Source organism: Crotalus tigris, unplaced genomic scaffold (genome assembly GCF_016545835.1).
Source record: "Crotalus tigris isolate CLP2741 ecotype Arizona unplaced genomic scaffold, ASM1654583v1 scf7180000024367.1024689, whole genome shotgun sequence".
In the NCBI taxonomy this organism is placed as follows: Eukaryota; Metazoa; Chordata; class Lepidosauria; order Squamata; family Viperidae; genus Crotalus; species Crotalus tigris.
In genome coordinates, this window is record NW_024100536.1 from 204,157 (window position 1) to 226,952 (window position 22,796).

Genomic DNA, 22,796 nt, shown 5'->3' on the forward strand with positions numbered 1-22,796 from the left:
GTCTTTTCTCATTTGGTGGCCAAAGTATTTGAGCCTCAACTTCAGTATCTGTCTTTCCAAAGAACAGTCAAGGTTGATGTCCTTTGGGATTTACTGACTGAATCTCCTTGTAGTCCAAGGCAGGGCTTTTCAACCAGTGGTACGGGTACCACCTGTGGTACATTGGCACCTGGCAGGTGGTACGCGACCATCCCAGAAAAGTGGTAGCAGGAGAGGGGAATCAGCTGAACCGGTGGCAGCACCGCACAAGCCTGAGCGAGAGATGGCTGGAGCTGCAGGGCTGTCAGGGCTCAGTGGAAGCGCCAGGAACAGTGCCGCTTTCCAGCTGATCGGCACTTCTTCAGGGCTGTCAGGGCTCAATGGAAGTGCCAGGATCAGCGCCAGGCTCCAGCTGGAGCTCGGCGCTGATCCTGGTGCTTCTGCTGAGCCCTGAAGAAGCACCAATCAGCTGGAAAGCAGCACTGATCCTGACGCTTCCGCTGAGCCCAGAAGAAGCGCCGATCAGCTGGAATGTTGCAGCATCTCCAGGGTCTTGTGATTTACATTCAGATGCTTGGCAACTGATTCATATTTATGACGGTCACAGTGTCCCAGGGTCATGTGAAGTGACCAAAACCTGCTGCAACCACCCAGCAGACGGGGGGGGGGGGGATAAAAACCAAACACCCCCACCCTGCTGCCAATCCTCAACAGAAATGAAAACCTTGGACAGGATGAAGAGCGCCGTTGAGTGGGTAGGCAGGTGTTTTGCTCGGCTGTGGCTTGGGGGCACTTTTTTCAGTGCCATTGTAACTTCAAACAGTCACTAAGCGAACTGTTGTAAATCGAGGACTACCTATACTTTATCACTTTTTTTCCTTTTTTTTTTTTTTGGTCATCAAGTTTTTGACACCTTGCTAGGCGACTGGTAGTACTCGGATATTCCCATATCCTAAAAGTGATACAATGGGTGGAAAGGTTGAAAAGCCCTGGTCCAAGGGACTCCCAAGTCTTCTCCAGCACAATTCGAAAGCGCCATAGGGTGGATACAACGCTGAGTTCTTCCCTGCCGGAATTCCAGAATTTCATCTCTTCCGCTCCTGATTTTCTCCCAAGCTACAATCTGCCGGCGAGCCGGGTTCTCGCCAGGTTCTTTCCGAATCCAATTTTGGCATAATGGGGGGGGGGCTCAATCAAGATCTGGGTGCTGGTGAAACAAGAAGGGTGCTTCAGCCCAATTCTCATGCGCGAAAAGATCGGGAAGGGGCTGGGGAGGCTTCTTTTTTTTTTTGTTTACACAAAAACAGCTCCAGGAAGTCAAAAGAAGCAATTAAGAAAGAGCACAGCGAAATGTCTAATGGAGATTCTCATTCATCCATGTCATGGTTGTCCCAAAGGTGCTTATTTCAGGAGGCCATTGGACTTTCTTGTTTTTCTTTGAAGACGTTTCGCTTCTCATGCAAGAAGCTTCTTCGGCTCTGACTGGATGGTGGGGAATGGAAAAGCACCTTTGGGACAACGAAGAAAGAAGTTATCTCATTGGGTTTTTTTTCATTCCTGATGTTGTGTGTGTGTGGGGGGGGAGCCTTCCTTATTGGTATGCCTCTTGACTCAGTTGGCTGGGAAAGAGGGAGGGAGGAGGACGTGGGAGGCTAACCACAGTTACCAATCACCCCACCCAAAAATGGCCCTCAATGCATTTTCAAATTCCTAGGAATCTTCAGCAGAGTAATGGGAGCAGCGACACCACTCGCTTCTTATTTCTCAGTGCTGGCTAGAATCCCAGGGCTAAAAGTCTTTCGGTCATGCTACATAAAGGGTGGCTTGTATCTGTTTGACAGCTAAAATGACTCTCGTTCGAGGTGGCTTCTTTCCATGCCTTGAGCCTTGTGGCTCTCTCTGGGAGCTCACAGCCTTGTGTAGCCTCTCACAATACTGCGCGCCATGGATCTATCGGTCTGTGTGGATGGAGGGGTGGCAGTGTGCGAGCCGTGTCCCGTACGAAGCGTGCTTTAAATTATTTCCTGTTTGACAGCACACTAAATAAAGCTCCATTATAAAAGAGGCAGGCATGCTCAGCCTTATTCGAGAAGGGGGAAAATAAAAGTTTTACAACCCGGGCTGTGCTTTGGTTCAAGATCGTTAGGTTAGTCAAGATCACTGGAAGAGATTGTAGAGATCAGCTACTCAGTGGGGAATCCACTGAAACATCTCTAGCAGAAGAGTCTAGTCTGAGGATCTTTAGTGAAGACCTTGCTGTTTCATGTGGCTGTCTGTTCCACCGGCTAACAGCCCATAATTCATCCTTCCTGACACCTAGCCTCCATCTACCACTTTCACCAAATGTTTTTAGATGTTTGTAATGATACGAGGCCGATGCGCATGAACTCAACCAGCGTTGTCAACCTTGGCTGGTTTAAGATATGCGGACTTCAACTCCCAGAATTCTCCCGCCAGCATTCTGGGAGTTGAAGTCCGCACATCTTAAACCTGCGGACGTTGACAAATACCGAACTAAACGAAGGGATCAGCTTGCCTTCCAGAAGTGATGGCGCAACAGTTAGAGTGCAGTACTGCAGGCCACTTTAGCTGACTGTGTTCAGCAGGTCAGCGGTTCAAATCTCACCGGCTCAAGGTTGACTCAGCCTTCCATCCTTCCGGGGTAGGTAAAATGAGGACCCAGATTGTTGGGGGCAATGTAAATATATATATACATTGCTTACTGGGGTACACCGCTAGAGCAGCAGTTCTCAACCTCTGGGTCGCGACCCCATTTGGGGTCGATCGACCATTTCACACGGGGCGGTGCATGGGGGGCGCTGCTGTGCATGCGCGCCGCGCAGGGGGCAGCGCCACACATGTGCGCCGCGCAGGGGGCGGCGCCACGCATGCGCGCCACCTGCTTATGTCCGGGGTCCCCGTATAAAAAGGTTGAGAACCACTGGCTTAGAGAGTGCTTGCACTTAAAGCAGTATATAAGTCTCATAAATAAATAAATAAATAAATAAATAAATAAATAAATAATCTCCGAACCAGGAATTCTAAATCAGTTGGAAATTCTTAAAATTTCCAATGGGCAGAAAACCAGCCCAGCCATTCAAGAGATCCATCCCTGATTTTTTCTTTCTGGAACCAGCCATGCCTCTTCTTGTTTCTGCAACTGGAACAACTGAGCCATCCGTTCAAAGCCTTCCGCGCCAAGGCAGCCGAATAATACTCCTTTTAGCACCAGCCAACAGGAGCGAGCTCAGCCCAACAGTGTGAATTTTACACAGAGGCCTCTATTCTTGATCTCCAGTTGCAAACTGGAAACCTGCAATCCTGAACTGAAATATTAGGAATTCTTCTATGTCAGGCTGCTGTCCTCCAGCTGAGTTTTGAACCTGGAAGACCCCATAGTTCGTACAACCAACTGGTGATTTGATCCCTTCAGGCTTCATTTAAAGGGAACCATTTTTTGTTTAGTGGATTTGCTATTTTGGTCAAATTCCAATCTCAGCAATAAGAGGCTCTTTTATTTAGTAGGGAGAAGCAAAAACTGAAGGCAAACACTGGCGCATTTTGTTCATCTGTATTTTTTTTTTTTTAAAAAAAAAAAAGGCCGTTTGGGATTTTTAAAAAAAAAACACAAGAAAGGTCACACACCGCAAGCAAATATGGCGCAGAATAAATTAAAATACAATCTCCTCCGCTTTCCTTCCCCCCCCCCCCAAAGCCGCAATTCCTCCAGGTCGAGAGTGAAAGAGGGCAACACATTTAATAAATACGAGCCGATCCGTGGTGAGCTTCCCAGACGGGGAGGTGAGAGAAGAGCAATTCCTTGCTTTTGCAAAGGAGAAAAATCCAGGGTAGTCAAGGCAGGTTAGCACAGTGTTTCCCAAACTTGACAATTTTAAGGCATGTGGACTTCAACTCCCAGAATTCCACAGCCAGCGTTGCTGGCTGTGGAATTCTGGGAGTTGAAGTCCTCATGCCTTAAAATTGTCAAGTTTGGGAAACACTGGGTTAGCATGAAGGAGAAAAGTTTGTTGAGCTCTCGAGGGTGGGAAGAAGAGCTAGAATCAGCTGGGTCCACAGAGTCCTGGATTCCTGGCCTCAGAAGGGACAGGAACTGAGGTAGAGGACGGTGCTCACCTGAGTCCAGGTTAAGGACCACTGGGAAGGTTTGAAGTATTGGCCGTGGCAGCACCAGGTTCAGGATAAGGGTATTGGTAATACCAGTGTGGATCCCGTTTGCAAGACGCCTTTTACGGGGGCGGGGGGTGAAGTCTGTTCTGCCTACCAGAGTTCTACCAGCGAAGGGCAAGGCACATACATGTGTCGACGTAGGTGAAATGCAAACCAGCCTGCAACTAGCTCCAAAACAAGGCTACGGGTGGTAGGCCTGAATCGTTACATGTATCTGAACAGGTGGATAAGTCATTGCAAAAAAACGGTGGGGCAAGTAGAACACCTGCTCAGGTCGAACAGACCCTTCTGGTTAAACAACAAGGCAATAATCCATTTGATCGTTATCTCGGATCCGGGAACCTCCTAAAATATGGCACCGTTGCTATCTCAAGGTACAAGATGAGCGTGCGAAGATGAGTGTCACCTCTTTACGCCAATCCTCTGAGAAGGTTCACGGTCATCCCTCAGGAATACTGAGATGCCAAGCAGAGTCGGAGGAGTTAGGACACAACTTGGGAACAATCGCAACAGGTCGTTGTTGCCAAGTCTGTAAACTCTGCAATGCAACTGAAAATGCAGTTGTCGCCCCCTTCTGGCAGAAGGGATGTGTTTGAAGTAATGCCTTTGCTGCCTCTACTGGCTAGCGTATGGCATTGCAGCTGCCATAAACTTCGGACAGTCAACTGGGCATGCTTGCATCTCTCTCTTCCGCTCTCTCACCCTTCGGCCGCCCTTTCAGCCGAAACACCACTGCTCTCTACCATCCTCCCCGTCTTCAGCGCCCTCTTGAGGCAAATGCTGCTCCACGCCCAGCGAAATGGAAGTCGAGCCTTGAGTCCAGCCATGAGATTGATTGCAAGCCGGGTGTCCCTGTCACTTGCTTTGTTGACTGTGCGGTTTCAGTCTCAGGCTGAGCTGTACTTGCTTTTGACGCAATTGGTGCGCATCAGCTGCAGCTGGCGAGCCACCTGGAGGACACGGTAACGTTCACGGAGGTTGCGGCGGCGTACGTGTTCGTTTGTGATCTCCTGCACGTAGGAAGAGGGGAACCAGCCCTTCTTGCCATCGGCTAGGCGTATGCCCTCGTACCAGCCTGTAGCATGGGGGGGGGGAGAGGAGAGGACAAAGGAGAGGAGAGGAAGGGAGAGAAGAGAAAGGAAAACAGAGGAGAGGAAAACAGGAGAATAAGGGAAAGGAGAGGACAGAGGAGAGAAGAGGAGAGGAAGACGAGGTGAAGATAAAGGAGATGGGACAAGACCAGAGCATACAAGAGGAGGGGAAAACGAGAGGAGAGAAGAGGAAGACAGAGGAGAGGAAGACAGAGGAGAGGAGACAAAACCCAGAGCAGACAAGAGGAAGGGAGAGGAGAGTGGAGAGAAGGAAAGAGGAGTGGAGAGGAGAGGAAGATAGAGGAGATAAGATGAGACAAGACCAGAGCAGAGGAGAGGAAGGGAGAGGAGAGAGGAGGAGTGGAGAGGAAGATAGAGGAGACGAGATAAGACCAGAGCAGACGAGAGCAAGGGAGAGGAATGGAGAGGAGAGGAAGATAGAGGAGACAAGATGAGACAAGACCAGAGCAGATGAGAGGAAGGGAGAAGAGAGAGGAGAGAAGGGAAGAGGAGTGGAGAGGAGAGGAGAGGAAAGGAAGATAGAGGAGACGAGATGAGACAAGACCAGAGCAGACGAGAGGAAGAGACAGGAGAGAAGGGGAGTGGAGAGAGAGGAGAGGAAGATAGAGGAGACGAGATGAGACAAGACAAGACCAGAGCAGATGAGAGGAAGGGAGAGGAGACAAAAAAAAAAGGCAACAATCAAGACCTCTGCATCCTTTTCTTCACTTCAAAATTTCTTGGGAGACTGTCCTGTTGCTGTGTGAAGCCCCAACAAGCACATTCCTGCTGAATCAGCCCTGTTCTAATACAGGTAGTCCTCAACTTACAACCATTCATCTAGTCATCAATTGCACTGAAAAAAGTGACTTACTGTACAACCATTTTTCACACGACTGTTGCAGCATTCCCATGTTCATGTGACCAACATCTATGGCAATGTTTCTCACCTTTGGCTGGGAGGAATTCTGGGAATTAAAGTCCAGGCATCTTTAAAAGTTGCCAAGTCTAGGGAGGCGCCCCAAAAAACCCCACAATAACAAATGTTATTAAAAGGCAGAAGCTCACGCCAGAACTCATAAGGCTTTCTGCCTTTAAAAAAAAAAAATTGAGTCCGAAAAGATGCAAACAGACTCCTGTTTTGATTTTGTTTTTTTTTTTGTTTTTTTGCTATGCAAGGAAGGATGAGATTGAATATAATCCATACATTCTGTGCTGAGGTGGATACCTTACACCTAGGGGCTGGGGGTTGGCTATAAAGCTCTAGAGGCCTGGAGACTAAAACATATGAAGAACGGCTGCAGAACTTGGGTTTGGCTAATCTAAAGAAAAGAAGAAACAGGGGCAACATGATAGCAGTATTTCAGTATTTGAGGGGCTGCCACTAAGAAGGGGGTCAAACTATTTTCCAAAACACCAGAGGTCAAGACAAGAAACAATGGTTGGAAACTGACCAAAGAGAGAAGCAACCTGGAATTAAAGAGAAACTTCCTAACAGTGAGGACAATTAACCAGTGGAACAGCTGGCCTTCAGAAATCGTGGGCGCTCCATCACTGGAGGTTTTTAAGAAGAGACTAGACCAGTGATGGCGAACCTTTTAGAGACCGAGTGCCCAAACTGCAACCCAAAACCCACTTATGCATCGTCGGGTGCCGGGTGGGTGTGGCCCATTCGTTGGGTGTGGCCCATTGGGGGGTGTGGCCCATTGGGTGGGCATGGCTGCAGTAGTAACGGCAGACTGGGTGGGGCTAAAAAATTCAATCAATCCCAACTTTGTGAGATCTTTTTTTTCCCGCGAGAAGTTGAAATTGACTGATTAATTTAATCTTTTTTTTTTTTTTTGCACATGGCAGCAGAGGCCTAAAGCGAAAAGGTTTTATAAAATCCAGCTGAAGGCCTAGGACTGGGGCGATGGTGCGCATGCCCACAGAGAGGGCTCTGAGTGCCGCCTCTGGCACCCGTGCCATAGGTTCGCCACCACTGGACTAGACAGTCACTTATCTGAAATGGTATAGATTCTCTTGCTTGAGCAGGGGGCTGGACTAGTAGACCTTCAAGGTCCCTTCCAGCTCTACCCTATTCTAGACCAATTATTACCCAATATTGCACAGTACGTGAAGATAAAGTTGAGTTTGCTCAAGGAGGCAATACAAACACACCCCTAGCCAATTTTGCTATCGCTTTTTCTCAGATGCTTACAGCCTAGCCTGGGATCACCTGATGATCTCCCTTTCAAGGGCCACTGAAGCACCACAGCGTTACACAGTCAGGATGGCCAATGTTCTAAATGGTGGAGGGCCATTTTCTTCCATAACACCCTCTCCGTGTTGGGGACTGCAACTTGCAGGTGGCTGAGAATTGGGGAAAGGTGCTGCAGACTCCGAAAGGACCTTGAAGGATCAAAGAGAATCCTTTAGCAGAGGATTCTGCTCAGAAAACGCCATCTTTTCGGTTAAGAAGCCCCACAGTCGAGGCTCCAATTTCTAAGTCGTTTCAGAGAAAGAAGAGAAAGAAACTGCAGCGGTTAGGGAAGGTCACATCCCCAAGGCTCACCCTCGGTTTTGCGTAACACGTTGATTATGTCTGTTGGTTCGAGATTCAGCTCGTCTGCCTGAGTTGCGCTGTAGGTCTCTGTGCACTGAACCTGGGGACAATCTGCGGAAAGGGAAGAGAAAAAAATAACAACGTAATAAATTTTTTGTTAAAGAAAATTAGAGGAAGAGGGAAAAAGGAAAAAGAAGGAAAGGTATCAAGTGTCTACGTGGTGGTAGGGAATAAACTTCCTGGCCCCTTATGTATTTATTAAATTTATACCCCGTTTTTTTCTGTAACATGCATCATGCATAGCACTCAGAATAGCAGAGTTGGCAGGGACCTTGGAGGTCTTCTAGTCCAACCCCCTACTGAAGCAGGAAGCCCTATACCCTCAGAGCAATTTCAATTTCTTCTTAAACGCTTCCAGTGTTGGAGCATTCACAACTTCTGGTGGCAAGTCACTCCACTGGTTAATTGTTCTCACTGCCAGGAAATTTCTCCTTAGTTTTAGGTTGGTTCTCTCTTTGGTTAAGTTTCCACCCGTTGCTTCTTGTCCTGCCTTCAGGTGCTTTGGAGAATAGCTTGGCCCCCTCTTCTTTGGGGCAGCCCCTGAGAGATTGGAACACGGCTACCGTGTCACCCCTAGTCTTTCTTTTCATTAAACTAGGCCAGTGGTGGCGAACCTATGGCACGCATGCCAGAGGCGGCACGCGCACCGCCACTGCCAGCAGCTTGCGCAGGTCCATTAGGCCTCCACCGCCACCTGGAGCGGCAGTCCCACCCAGCACAAAGGAGGCGAAGCGGCCAGCTAGCAAGCTCGAGTAGAGGTGGTAGAGCACGTCCACACCCACAAGCCAAAGGCCACCCCGAGCACAGAAAGCCGGATCCCCATTGGCGCCATGGCTCCCCAGTCCCAGCTAGGATTGCGTGCCTCCCCCCATCTATGCTGGGCCTTCTGCCCATGGCCCCAGCCGCCACAGACCCCCTGGATCTCCCCCAACCCTGCCCAGGCCCAAGTATCCCCCCATTAGCAACATCGAGGTGGCCATGCCCACTGTAGCCACGCCCACCCAGTCTGCCGTGACAACCGCAACCATGCCCACTCAGTGGGCCACGCCCACCCAGTAAGCCATGCCCCCATGCCCCCCCTGAGGGTACCACAATGCTGATGTGACCCTGACACTTTGCAATAAATAAGTGGGTTTTGGCTTGTGGTTTGGGCACTCAGTCTGTAAAAGGTTCGCCATCATTGAACTAGACCAGGGGTTCTCAACCTGTGGGTCGGGACTCCATTTGGAGTCGAACGACCATTTCACGGGGGTTACCAAACAATGCAGTCTGCCATTTTTTCCCCCCTTTTCCTTAGCTGTGCTACTCCCTTTTATTCTATTGGCTTTTGAAAGCCAATAGAATAGACTCTCTTGAATAGAGTCTAATTCTATTGGCTTTCAAAAGCCATAGGAATTGTCCAGGCTGTCTCTGCCCTGCTGAGCCCGCCAAAAGTCCCATTCTGCAAACGGTGCTGCACCAGTTGAGTAGTCCTCGACTTACGACCGGTTGAGTAGTCCTCGACTTACGACCGGTTGGGGATCGCGGCATTAAAAAGGTTGAGAACCACTGAACTAGACATACCCAATTCCTGCAACCATTCTCTGTATGTTTTATCTTCCTCTCCCTTAATCATCTTTTTTGCTCTTCTGCTTCCTCTAGCCTGCAGCCTTAACCACTAAAGCAAACTGGTCTTAGATAAATTGGAAATTGGGAAAGGAAAAAAAATCAACCCGGCCACAGAAAACCAAATTTAGCCTGAAAGGCAATGCTGAAATCTGTTTGAAAGCTCAAAATACGAGAAATGGTGGTGTGTGCCTTTCCACCTTGGCTCTTTTAGTCTCCCCAGCACGAAGCGGACAAACCGCTGGCAGATCCAGAAGCCGTGGAACAGCAGTATGATGTTCCTCAAGTTTGATGTTCCTAGCCTTTGAACAAGAAGCAGCAGAAGGGGGGTGGGTGGGTTAAAAGGAACACAGCCCAAAGGTCTCACCCCAATCTTCATAGATGGTTTCCTGCTTGTTATTAGCCTGGGATTCATGGCATGGGAAAGCACCCATCCAGCGGTGCATATCGGATCTGGAAAAGACAGTTTTGGAGATACACTGTTTGGGTTTCATTCATTCATTCATTCATTCAATATGGCTTCTCATCTACCAGATGCGACTGGAGGACTAACAATGCATTGTAAACAATGCAAAGAATAATGATCAATAAAGCATTGTTAAAAAACACAACGATCATCGGAAAGCAAAACCCAGAATATCTGCTGATCAGTAACAATAGCAACAACACTTAGACCAGTGGTGGCGAACCTATGGCACGGGTGCCAGAGGCGGCACTCGGAGCCCTCTCTGTGGGCACACATGCCATTGCCCCAGCCTTGCCTCTGCCCGCGACACTCTCCTCACCAGTAGCCTCCCAGGAGGAGAGTGGCCCCTGAGCATGGCTCATGTGGAGCAGCGCAGCCAAGGACATGGCAGCCAGGCAGCGTAGATAAGACTCTGGTCTCATGCCCCATCCTGCACAGTTGATGCTGTGGGCCGTGGGCAGAGGGCGTGGCCACCATGACGCTGCTGGCTGCCTGGGCGATCTGCAGCGGGCCCTGGAGGCGATCAGTGGCCCTGTGGGCAGGCAGGGTGGGGCGGAGCGGGGGAGGGGCAGTTTTTGGGCACTCGGTCTCTAAAAGGTTCGCCATCACTGATTTAGACTTATATACCACTTCATATTGCTTGACAGTCCTCTCTAAGCGGTGTACAGAATCAGCCTGAACGATCTGGGTCCGCATTTTACCAAAAGGATGAAAGGCAGAGTCAATCTTGAGCTGGTCAGGATTGAACTCCTGGCAAGTGAGCAGAGTTTGCCTGCAATACTGCATTCTAACCACTGCGCCAGCACAACTGGAGGAATATCTCCAGTTTTCCATTGGTTTCTGGTAAAAAAAAAAAAAAATACAATCTCCCATAGGAATACATTGATCCATTTAACGACCCCTGCATTTGCTTAACAACCACGGCGAAAAGGTTCATAAAATTGGGTCCGGTTAGGTGACTGCCTCAATTTATGTCATGACTATGATGGAAATTCTGCGCTCCATAATAATAAGTCAAGGACTACCTGTACACATTCTTGATCTAGATTTAACGTTCTAGCCCTCTGAAAAACCAACAAAATGGGCTACGCTGATCACCTCTCCCTTCTATTTATAAATGAGGTACAGTTACTACCCCCTTTCCTAACTATCTTCCCCCCCGTATGTGGTTACTTACTGCGTCGGGGCGCGACAGAGGCGTTCACTACTCCGCCCTTGGTGGTTCTCCATCAATGTCAGATAGAAGCTGTTCTCTGCATTTTGGCCGGTGGAGGCGTCCTCGCAGCTCTGGGCCTGGACTAGCGAGCGATGGGCATAATCCAGCACCACAAAGCGTTCTGAGCTGCAGCAAAAGGTAGGAACAGATCCGGAACAGAAGCAAAGAAAATTGATCAGTGAATCCAAACTCGGTTTCTTTTCAAAAATTGTGATTCACAGCAGTTGCTCCCCCAATGGCTGTTTCCCAGATGAATGGGCCTGCATATGGAGATCTAGGACCTGCAGATGAATAGACCTACAGTAGTACAGGGGTAGGCAACCTTGGCTCTTTTATGACTGGTGGACTTCAACTCCCAGAATTCCTGAGCCAGCATGAGGGAAACTTTGGTCCCTTCATGACTGGTGGACTTCAACTCCCAGAATTCCTGAGCCAGCATGGCTCAGCTTGGAAACCTCTCCCTTTCCCCTCAGCATGGCTGGCTCAGGAATTCTGGGAGTTGAAGTCCACGAGTCATAAAAGAGCCAAGGTTGCCTACCCCTGACCTAGTAGTTCCCTAACCACAGGAATCTGGTTTAGATCGATCTACAGTTCTCACCTAGAAGTAGAGATGAGAGCAATAGCACTTAAGACTTATATACTGCTTCACAATGCTTTCTAGCCCTCTTTAAGCAGAGTTTGCAGTGTCAACCTCTTGCCTCCAACAATCTGGGTCTTCATTTTAACCAGCCTCGGAAGGATGGAAAGCTGAGTTCAACCTTGAGCCGGTCAGGATCAAACTCCCGGTAGAGAGCTGAATTATGCCGCAATACTGCATTCTAACCACTGCACCACCACAGCTCCTTTAATCATTTCACCTTGCCTGGTGGAATGACACTTTGCACCAGAGGCAGAAGTCTCTGGTTTTTTTTTTTTTTTTAAATGACAAGTTTCTAGGCCTCAAGATTTGAAGCAGGAGGCTTGGAAAGCAGATCACGCTCCACTCTCAGACTTGCAAAATTTCCCGAAGCAGAACCATAGCCCAAACTTCACTGCCTCTCCAATTCTCCATCCCCTCAAAATTTGACCTTGGGGCAGAGGTGAAGTTTTGCCTTCCTCCTCCTCGTCTTCCTCCCTCTTCTATAGATTGTTGTTGTTGTTAATTGCGAAGTCGTGTCCGACCCATCGCGACCCCATGGACAACGTTCCTCCAGGCCTTCCTGTCCTCTACCATCTTCTGGAGTCCATTTAAGTTCACACCTACTGCTTCAGTGACTCCATCCAGCCATCTCATTCTCTGTCGTCCCTTCTTCTATTGCCCTCAATCTTTCCCAGCATTAGGCCCTTCTCCAGTGAGTCCTTCCTTCTCATTAGGTGGCCAAAGTATTTGAGTTTCAACTTCAGGATCTGGCCTTCTAAAGAGCAGTCGGGGTTGATCTCCTCTAGGACTGACCGGTTTGAACGCCTTGCAGTCCAGGGGACTCGCAGGAGTCTTCTCCAGCACCTCTTCTATAGATACACCCTTTTTAATGCAGCCATGTGCAAACGAATAGTCCTGTTGCCAGAATTTTTGGCCTAGGCCTAGGCCAGTGGTGGCGAACCTATGGCACGCGTGCCAGAGGCGGCACTCAGAGCCCTCTCTGTAGGCACGCGCGCCATGCCCGGGAGATGGCAACCGTCTCTCTTCAACCGCCCTCCTGCTAACTCGCTGAGGTCTCACGTGGCCGGATGCATACTGGCACGGCTGGTTTCCCTCCCCCCCCCCGTCCCATCCCTCCTGGCCTTGCATGCTCTCCTTTTCCCAGGCACAACCCACTGCATCGCCTCCTCAGCTGTCGGCCGGCCATTCAGTTCAGAGGTGGCTTCTTTGAACTGCTAGCAGCGGGCTGTGGAGCCCCAGAGTGTGCCAGTCAAGGGGCCGGCAAGCTGTGGCTGCTGACGGACACCGTTGGCCCCCATGCGCTCGCTGGCCTCTGTGTGGGGGGCCGATGGTGTCAGGCAGCAGCCACCCTGGCCCTTGCCCTGCCCCATGACAATGGCACCCTCTCCCCGTAGGACGAGCCCCACGTGCCAGAGACCCTCTGGATCTCCCCCAACCCTGCCCGGCCACCACAGGCATCCCTCCCCACGAGCAACATCGAGGTGACCACGCCCACCTTGGCCACACCCACCCAATCTGCCATGACCACCACAGCCACTCCAACCCAGTGGGCCACGCCCACCTGGCACCCGGCGATAAATAAGTGGTTCGCCATCCCTGGCCTAGGCCTTAAGGGCTCACCTCTTGCGCTGAGTGACCAGCAGCAGGTCATTGAAGAGGAACAGGTAGATGGGGACCAGTTTGGGCTTGTTGCCAAAGATGGTGCCCCGATGCACAACTTCCAGGAGCTCTCCCTGCTTTAGCAGCTGTCGGCTCTGAGATATGATTGGAATGGCCTAAATCGGAAAGAGAATCGTTAGAAAAAGGGCCTGGAAGCCGTCTGGATTTTTTGCAAGGTAGGAGAACAAAGATTCCCTGAACAAACTCACAGATTAAGGCAGTGAATTTCTCAAACGTGGCCACTTTAAGATGTGTGCACTACAACTCCCAGAATTCCTCAGCCAGTTTTGCTGGCTGTGGAATTCTGGGAGCTGAAGTCCACACACATCTGAACATAGCTGAAATTGAGAAACTTTGTGGTAGCTGGCTGTGGAATTCTAGAAACTGAAGTCCACACATAGTTGAAACTGAGAATTGTATTGATTAAGACTGATTGATTGCTTGATTGTCTGACTGATTATTTGAGTCATTATTATTATTCGAGTCATTTCTTACTCTTCTGCAAAATATATTCTGGGGGTATAATTTTATTTTCCAATTGTCACGTTTGGGATTCTGGGAATTGAAGTCCACACATAGTTGAAACAGAATTGTATTGTTTGATATTAAGTGATTGATTGTTTGATTGATTGATTTTTTGCCATCAAGTCATTTCTTACTCTTCTGCAGAATATATTCTGGAGATATAATTTTATTTTCTAATTATCACATTTGTGATTGCAGATAGTTTAAGAAAGGCTGGTTTTCATCATGGTTATTTTCTGATTTGGGTATTATCTGTATGAATAAAGGACATTTTTTCCCTAGTTAATATAATCACAACATAAGCTTAAGACTGAAAATCAGGCTTGTCAGATGCTATATTTTTTCTATCCTGCTTATGGAGTAGAGAGTTGGTCTCTGACAGAAGGCCACCTGAAGAGACTAGAAGCATTTGAAATGTGGATTTAAGGCGGCTGTTACGTATAAGCTGGGTTGACAAGATGAGAAATGAGGAGGGGATAAGCCGCCTGGGAAAGCCCAGGGAAATCATCAAAACAATTAAAAAACGAAAATTAGAATATTTTGGACATGTGATGCGACATCCAGAAAAAATACGGCATACTCCATTTAATCCTCCAGGGAAAGACTGAAGGCAAATGAGGTCCAGGCAGAAGAACAACATCATGGCTTCAAAATCTAAGGGACCGGTTTGGACAAAACTCAGCAGCACTTTTTCGTGCGGCTGCTGATAAAAACAGGATCGCCAACATGATTGCCAACGTCTGATAACGGATATGGCACAAGAAGAAGAAGAAGTTAATCTAAAGCAGTTTTTCCTGTGGACTTTCAGAATTCCCCAGCTGGTCCATACCTCTTAGAATCGCTAAGGTTGCAAAACACTGGATCAGGGTTTGCCAAGGCAGACAATCCTTTAAGAGTGAGCTTGCCAAAAGGGCAGTCTTTAAAACCTAGTTTCTCATATCCCTTGAATTGCGTATTTGAGGATCCCTTGCAGGAAAAAATATCACCATGCCACCTCCTAAATGCACAACCCCAGGCAGCCATAGCTTCTCTCAAATTCCCCAATTCATGAGAGCCCACTTGGAGGGCCGTGGGGACAAGCAGTGGGAGGCCAGGACAAGCCCCCACGGAAGGACCCAAGCCAAACCCTTTCAGACCTTCAGCTTATCAAACTCAATCTTGCTGGCCGTGTGGATCAGCTCTTCCATATGACGCATCCGGCCGACCTCGGAGTTACATTCCTCGATGATCTAAAGAAGAGATTTGGAGACGTGGGATAGAAGAGAAAGTCCATTTTTTTTTTGAGGCTTTCTTTTTTTTTTAACACATTTTATTGGTTTTTAAAAAATTCTTAAGAAAAAGTACTCAGGACCCACCGTGGTGGTTGGGTGGTCAAACATCCAAAAGTAAAAACATATATAAACAACACAACTCAATAAATTTCACTATCCCCTCTCTATTCCCCTCAATTAACATGATACATTTAAATATTCCATTTCTATTTTAAATTTCTATCACTATTAAACCTATATTATAACTTTATCGGTTTACAATTACAATAGTTTAAATTTAAAACAAGAAATTATCAATTCTAATTCTTAATCTCTCACATCCCTCATTTGATCACCAAACTCATTTATTTCTTCTTCCACTACACAATAGATATCCTAATAGCATTAAAATATTGATCAGCCCTATATATATGTAATCCCAAAGTCAATCCATCTCTTTAAAATAACGAGATAATATTAAATTCATTCAAATTCATTAAACAAAATTCAAATTTTCTCCAATTACTTATCATGCCTTATCATGTCTTTGTTGTCATACAAGAAATCCATCCTAGCAATTTAAAACATTCCATAAATTATTAAAAGCATCCCAATCTAAACAATTATTTTTTCAATTCCAGTACACAATAATTTTCATATATTTCCCAAACGCTACATAAGTACAATCCAATACTTTCTTACCCTGTTTAAAGTATCTATTTTAATAATCATGCTCCTGTGTATATATATATATATATATATTTGCTTCTAACTCTAAATCTTAATCCTTAAAACAATCCATAAATCCAGTATTGCCTTTTAATCCATTACACAGTTTTAGATTTCTCTTTTAAGTCTAATTCTAGTTTTTTTCCTGGAGCAAGCAGGTTTCCATAAACACGCTTTTCTTTCAGTCAGTGAGTCTATTTCTGTTGCTTGGAATGGCCTTTGAAGAAATAGAAGTCCCATCCTTTTTTCAGGCTTTCTAAAGTTACTGACCGTCCCACCCCAAGGAAAACTACCAAAACTTGGCTCAATGAAGCAAGCAAAAGCATTCTCCAAAATATGGTAAGGTGCCAACAAGACGTGTTTTTCTTTTTTTTTTTCATTCATTTTTTTCTCCTCCAGCATTCGGAAACCCTGCACAGGTAGTCCTCAACTTACAACAGTTCACTTAGTGACCGTTCAACATCCCTGAAAAAAGTGACTTATGACTGAATGTCTATGGAGATTCTCCAGTCCTCCAGGTCCCAAAGGTGCTTTTTCAGGAGGCAACTGGACTGTCTTGCTTTTCTTTGAAGACATTTCCCTTCTCATACAAGAAGCTTCTCCAGCTCTACCACTATCCAGTCAGAGCCGAAGAAGCTTCCTGGATGAGAAGCGAAACGTCTTCCAAAAAAACCCCCCAAGAAAGTCCAGTTGCCTCGTGAAAAAGCACCTTTGGGACTTATGACTGTTTTTCACCCTTACAACCATTGCAGCATCCTCTTGGTCACAAGATCCACATTCAGAGGCTTGGCAACTGACTCATATTTATGACGGCTGCAGTGTCCCACTTTTGCGACCTTCTGACAGGCAAAGTCAATGGGGAAGCCAAATTCGCTTAACAGCCATGTTACTAACTTAACAATTGCAGCGATTCACTTAACAACTGTGGCAAAAAAAGTCGTAGCACGGGAGAAAACTCACTTAATAAATGCTTCACTCAGCAACAGAAATGTTGGGCTCCATTGTCGTACATTGAGGACTACCTGTCTTTCAAGGCCTTGATCGATGGGAAGGGGAGGAAAATCACCCCCACCGAACATTAGGCAAGAAAAACCAAATGCACAAGTACAGCATAGGTGGCACCATGCTCAATAGTAGTAACTGTGAGAGGGACCTCGGAGTCCTAGTAGACAATCACCTAAATATGAGCCAGCAGTGTGCTGCAGCTGCCAAAAAGTCCAGCATTAATACTTCATGTGATCTTGATTCTATCCCTCTGTTAATGCAGTGCTAGGCTGGGATAGAATAGGGATAGAATCAAGATCACATGAAGTATTAATACCACTCTTCAATGCCTTGGTAAGGCCACACTTGGAATACTGCATCCAGTTTTGGTCACCACGATGTAAAAAAGATGTTGAGACTCTAGAAAGAGTACAGAGAAGAACAACAAAGATGATTAGGGGACTGGAGGCTAAAACATATGAGGAACGGTTGCTAGAAATGGGTATGTCTAGTTTAAGGAAGAGAAGGACAAGGGGGGACATGATAGCAGTATTCCAATATCTCAGGGGCTGCCATAAAGAAGAGGGAATCAAGCTATTTTCCAAAGCACCTGAAGGCAGGACAAGAAGCAATGGATGGAAACTAACCAAAGAGAGAAGCAACCTAGAACTACGGAGAAACTTCCTGACAGTGAGAACAATTAATCAGTGGAACAGCCTGCCTCCAGAAGCAGTAAATGCTCCAACACTGGAAGTTTTTAAGAAGAGACCAGACAGCCATTTGTCCGAAATGGTGTAGGGTTTCCTGCCCGAGCAGGGGGTTGGACTAGATGACCTCCAAGGTCCCTTCCAACTTTACTATTATTATTATTATTTTAAATCAATGCCGCATTTATCCAAAAAGGAGACATTTCTGGCCCACCAGACTTCAGTCTGTATTAGAGCTATCGAGAATGCCCTTACAGATGCCAGCAGCAAACCAACTTTGGTTGACCTTAGAGAAGCTAATCAGGGTCAAGCTTGGCCAGCATTTCAACGGGAGACAACAAGGATTGTAAGCTAGACTAGACGGTTAAAACAAAACAAAACATAGAGGTGGTCTTTGACTTATGACCCATATTTGAGCCCTGGAATTACAAGATGGTTGTTAAGGGCTCACTACATGACTGCACCCAATTTGAAAAGTTTTATACAAATTTATTATTACAATACAATAACCCTCCCTCCCTCCCCAACCCTCCCCCCCTCACTTCCCAGAGCTGATTACAGGGTTAAAAATAAGCAAACAAATTCTAACTAAGCTTATCCAACTATACCAATAACCAAATCCCTAAAATACTTTAACTCAAATACAAACAACTCCCAATTTAAACTATAAGTTAATCAAAAACTAAATGATACTTTCTAATCCCATATTTATTCTGTACAAAATTTATCCATCTTCTCCATCTTTTATATTTCTACACGTCCACCAAATATGATAATAGGTTGCATCCAAGCAACCACCTCTCCAACACTTAGGCTGTAAATTAGGATACAGATGAGACAATTTTTGTGGATCCAAATGCCACTTATAAAACATTTTATAAAAATTTTCTCGTAAATTTTGAGCCTGAGTAGACTGCACCCAATTTTGTGATCTTGTTTACAGCAGTCAATGTCACAGTCACTGAATCCACCATTTTAGCCAATGGGTCTTTTTTTTTGCCAGAAGTTTAAAAAGTTTGTTTCCGGCAAAATGAACCCAAATCGCAGTTATGTGACTACAGGTTGTTGCAAACAACTACCTGTGTTTCCCTGAAAATAACAGTAGGTCTTCTATTAATTTTTGCTCCAAAAGACGCATTAGGGCTTATTTTTCGGTTAGAGCGTATATTCGCGGAAACACGGTACTAAATGCACCCATCGATCTTAACTGGGGTTTATTTTGGGGGTGGGGCTTATATTACGAGCGTCCTGAAAAAATATTGCTGGGGCTTATTTTCCGCTGGGGTCTTCTTTTTGGGGAAACCCGCTATAAAGATGGGCCGATTGTCAAGTTGCCCAAATAGGATCATGTGATCCCGGAAGGGGTGGGGTGAAGGGGAGTAGTGACCGTCAGAACTTGGAAACAGAATCATAAATAACTCTAGGAAGATCCATTGTAAGTTTGAACGGCCGCTAAGTGGTTAGTCATAAGTAGAGGACTATCTGTATTCAGGAAGAAGGCAATGGTAAAGGTAGTCCTTGACGCATGACTACAATTGAGCCCAAAATTTCTGCTGTTAAGAGAAACATTGGTTAAGTGAGTTTTGCCCCATTTTACGACTCTTCCTTGCTACCACTGCGGTTGATAAGTTAGAGAACCCGGTCGTTAAGTGAATCTGGCTTCCCCACTGATTTTGCTTGTCAGAAGGTTCGCAAAAGGGGATCATAGGACCTTGAGACACAGCAACGGTCATAAGTATGAACCAATTGCCTAGCATCTGAATTTTTTTTTAAAAAAAAGTTTTATTGAGTTTTATAGGGTTAGGGGTAAAATAGGGTCAGGATAGGGGTTGGGGTTTAGGGTGGGGTTGAGATTAGGATTGGGATTGGGACAGGACTGGGGTCAACATTGGGATTATCCTCCAGTAATATTTTCAATACTTAGCAAAAACAGACTATTGTCCGGGTACATATATTTAGCTAACAATAGTTAATATAGTAATAGATAACTGTAATAAGTATAATAAACAGTAATCATAAACAGTATTAATTAATCAATACGTAACATTCTTCTTACTGGGATATATTCAAAATAATAACCCAGCAACGGTCATAAGTATGAACCAATTGCCTAGCATCTGAATTTTGATTCCACAATCATGGGGATGCTGCAAAGGTCGTAGGTGTGGAAAATGGCCCTGAGTCCAATTTTTGAATGCCACTGTAACTCTGTACGGTCGCTAAATGAACGGTTGTAAGTTGAGGACAACCTGTATAAACCTCATGGATAGTCATTCCAATTTGTTCTTTAAATGGCACGGATGTCCATGAGGTTACTAAGAGTCTAGCTATGCTCCAAAGGACAAAAAAAAAAAAGAACTCCAATTATTTGGACTTCAGTTCCCACAATGCTTTGCCTTTGTCTAGCCAAGCTAGTACTGATGAGAGCTGACCATGATGATAGTTAGAGCAGTGGTTCTCAACCTTTTTAATGCCGCGACCCCCAACTGGTCGTAAGTCGAGGACTACTCAACTGGTGCAGCACTGTTTGCAGAATGGGACTTTTGGCGGGCTCAGCAGGGCAGAGACAGCCTGGACAATTCCTATTGGCTTTTGAAAGCCAATAGAATTAGACTTTATTCAAGAGAGTCTATTCCATTGGCTTTCAAAAGCCAATAGAATAAAAGGGAGTAGCACATCTAAGGAAAAGGGGGGGGGGGAAATGGCGGACTGCGTTGTTTGGCGACCCCCGTGAAATGGTCGTTTGACCCCAAATGGGGTCCCAACCCACAGGTTGAGAACCACTGAGTTAGAGGGTGCCAGGTTGGGGAATGGCCAACTTGCTTCCTGCTGTCTCTGAAGGCGAATGTTTGTAGCTCACGGTTGAAATGAGGGGTCCCTGGTGCTCTCCGAGATAGTTTTTTTTTTTCTTGCAGACATCTCATTACCAAACTAGGTAACATCATCAGTGTTTGCCTCTGTTAATGAATACCTTTACCTTGGAAACAGAAGCTAGAGCTTTCATGGCATTTTGTTCTCGCAAAGAAGCTTCCTCCGTCCGGCGCAGAATATTCTAGACACAGAGGAAATAAAATAAGTTAGCACTGAGCAAAGGCCCTGAATCCAGAAGAGTTTGAATTGCTCTGGTCTTCAGCCAGAAAACCCGGGTCATCCCAATCATTAAAAACATTCCAAGCTGAAAAGAGGAATTTGTTGAAGTTCAAATAAATCCAGAGAGGACAAGCTGGTGCTGGACCATTACTGGAAATGTTGGACCAACCTGTTTGGGGTTTAAATTATAGGGGCAGAGTCAAATGTGAAACCTTTTGTACACTTCTGGTAGCATCCCATTCTCACAATCTAAAAAACCCTCCTCCAACTGGGTTTCTGACCGGCTCAGAAATCTGTGCTTCACACGGGAAAGAGGAGGACTTAAGGCGCCTAATTTGAAATTATACTATGACGCGGTGGTTTTAACATTGGTTAGTGATTGGCTTAATTTAACAAATAAAAGTATACTTCATCTTGAGGGATGGGATTTATTATATGGGTGGCATGCATACTTAATTTATAACAAAAAAGTTGACCAAGCTTTTAAATCTCATATTTTAAGAAGTGCTTTATTGCGTGTCTGGAAGAAGTATTATTATAAGTTAAATTATAAAATACCAATCTGGGGGATTCCTGGACACGTGATAGAGGGGGTATCTATGGGTATGAATTTGGATAGTATTTCTTATAAGGAACTACTTAGATTGGTAGGGAATGATTGGCAATTAAAATCGTTAGTTGAGTTAAGGCAGTGTTTCTCAACCTTGACAATTTTAAGGCATGTGGACTTCAATTCCCAGAATTCCACAGCCAGCATTGTCAAGGTTGAGAAACACGAGTTAAAGCAAGAAAATATTGTAACTCTGTACTCAGCTCTGGGAAGTGGGGGAGGGAGAGGGGGGGGTTTAGGGTGGGTGGGTTTTGGGGTGTATACTAATTTTTATAAAACTTTTATGAATGGGCTTCTCTGCCCAAGAAGGACTCTCTGATTGGGGGCCAGAAATCATCTCCCCAGGAAAATGAAAAATAATGAAAACAATTGGATTAGTTCCCCCCCCCCAACACACACACTTCAAATTCCTGGCAGCTGGATCTTCATTTGCACCCAGAGGCAGAGACAGCACTGCTGCTCCATTTAAACCTGACTGCTGCCCCTTACATGGAGGATAAATTAAACCCAGGAGTATTTCAGTGGCTTAATTTCAATTAATTTGCAAAAGGTTTCAATAGTTCCTCTCCTCTTCCCAACCATGTGGAGAAGAGAAAGGGGGAGGAGGGACAGAGATGCTGAAAGTGGGAGAAAAGGCAGAAGAGGCCGAGGAAAAGGGAGGGATAAAATGGAAGGGATCAAGAGATGGCCAAAAGAAGAGGAAGGAAGGAAGGAAGGAAGGAAGGAAGGAAGGAAGGAAGGAAGGAAGGAAGGAAGGAAGGAAGGAAGGAAGGAAGGAAGGAAGAAAGGAAGGAAGGAAGGAAGGAAGGAAGGAAAAAAGAAAAAGGGAGAAAAGGGGGGAGGAAAAAGAAACAGGAGGAGGGGAAGAGAGAAATAGCAATATATATTTATATAGGTCTTTGGTTGTTCGGGTTTTCTCCCGCGTAAAATTGGAAGTGTCTTGGCAACGTTTCGACGAAGTCCCATTCGTCATCTTCAGGCTGGTGCTTTCAGCTTCGTGCTTCGAGGAGCAATGTGTGGTCTTAGCTGTTTCTTCCTTTTAACTGCCAGTGGGGGTATGAACTGATTGGGTGGGAGCTTGGCTGTGTTCTGATTGGGTGGAGGTGTGTTCTGATTGGTTAGGGGCGTGGCTGTGCTCTGATTGGCTGGTGGGTTGGCTGTGCTCTGATTGGCTGGTGGGTTGGCTGTGCTCTGATTGGCTGGGGGAGTGTTCTGTTTGGTTGTGCTCAGGTTAGTCTGAGTTGCAGGGGGGTTTAAGATTTTGGGCTGCCTTGCTATTTTTTGGCTTCGTTCGTGGTTGTGCCTCATCTTCATGGAGGGTGTCAGTTTGCTTCATGTATGGATTGGAGGGGTTTAAAGTGGCTAATGATGCAGCTGTGCTCTGGCTTCTGGTCATTAGCCACTTTAAACCCCTCCAATCCATACATGAAGCAAACTGACACCCTCAATGAA

The 22,796-nt window shown here is 46.2% G+C and overlaps 1 protein-coding gene across 1 annotated transcript in view; it reads right to left on the reverse strand.

The window, feature by feature from the left end:
* Nucleotides 1-3,553: 3,553 nt before the first annotated feature.
* ARHGEF15 (Rho guanine nucleotide exchange factor 15) overlaps nucleotides 3,554-22,796 on the reverse strand; it is a 43,998-nt gene continuing 24,755 nt past the window's right edge. The window contains exons 9-15 of the mRNA XM_039327793.1: nucleotides 20,622-20,696; nucleotides 15,111-15,203; nucleotides 13,411-13,565; nucleotides 11,112-11,276; nucleotides 9,836-9,921; nucleotides 7,813-7,914; nucleotides 3,554-5,242 (exon numbers count right to left, since the gene is read on the reverse strand). Of these exons, the coding sequence (XP_039183727.1) occupies nucleotides 5,055-5,242; nucleotides 7,813-7,914; nucleotides 9,836-9,921; nucleotides 11,112-11,276; nucleotides 13,411-13,565; nucleotides 15,111-15,203; nucleotides 20,622-20,696 (864 nt within the window). The 3' untranslated portion in view covers nucleotides 3,554-5,054. The remainder of the gene's footprint in view (nucleotides 5,243-7,812; nucleotides 7,915-9,835; nucleotides 9,922-11,111; nucleotides 11,277-13,410; nucleotides 13,566-15,110; nucleotides 15,204-20,621; nucleotides 20,697-22,796) is intronic.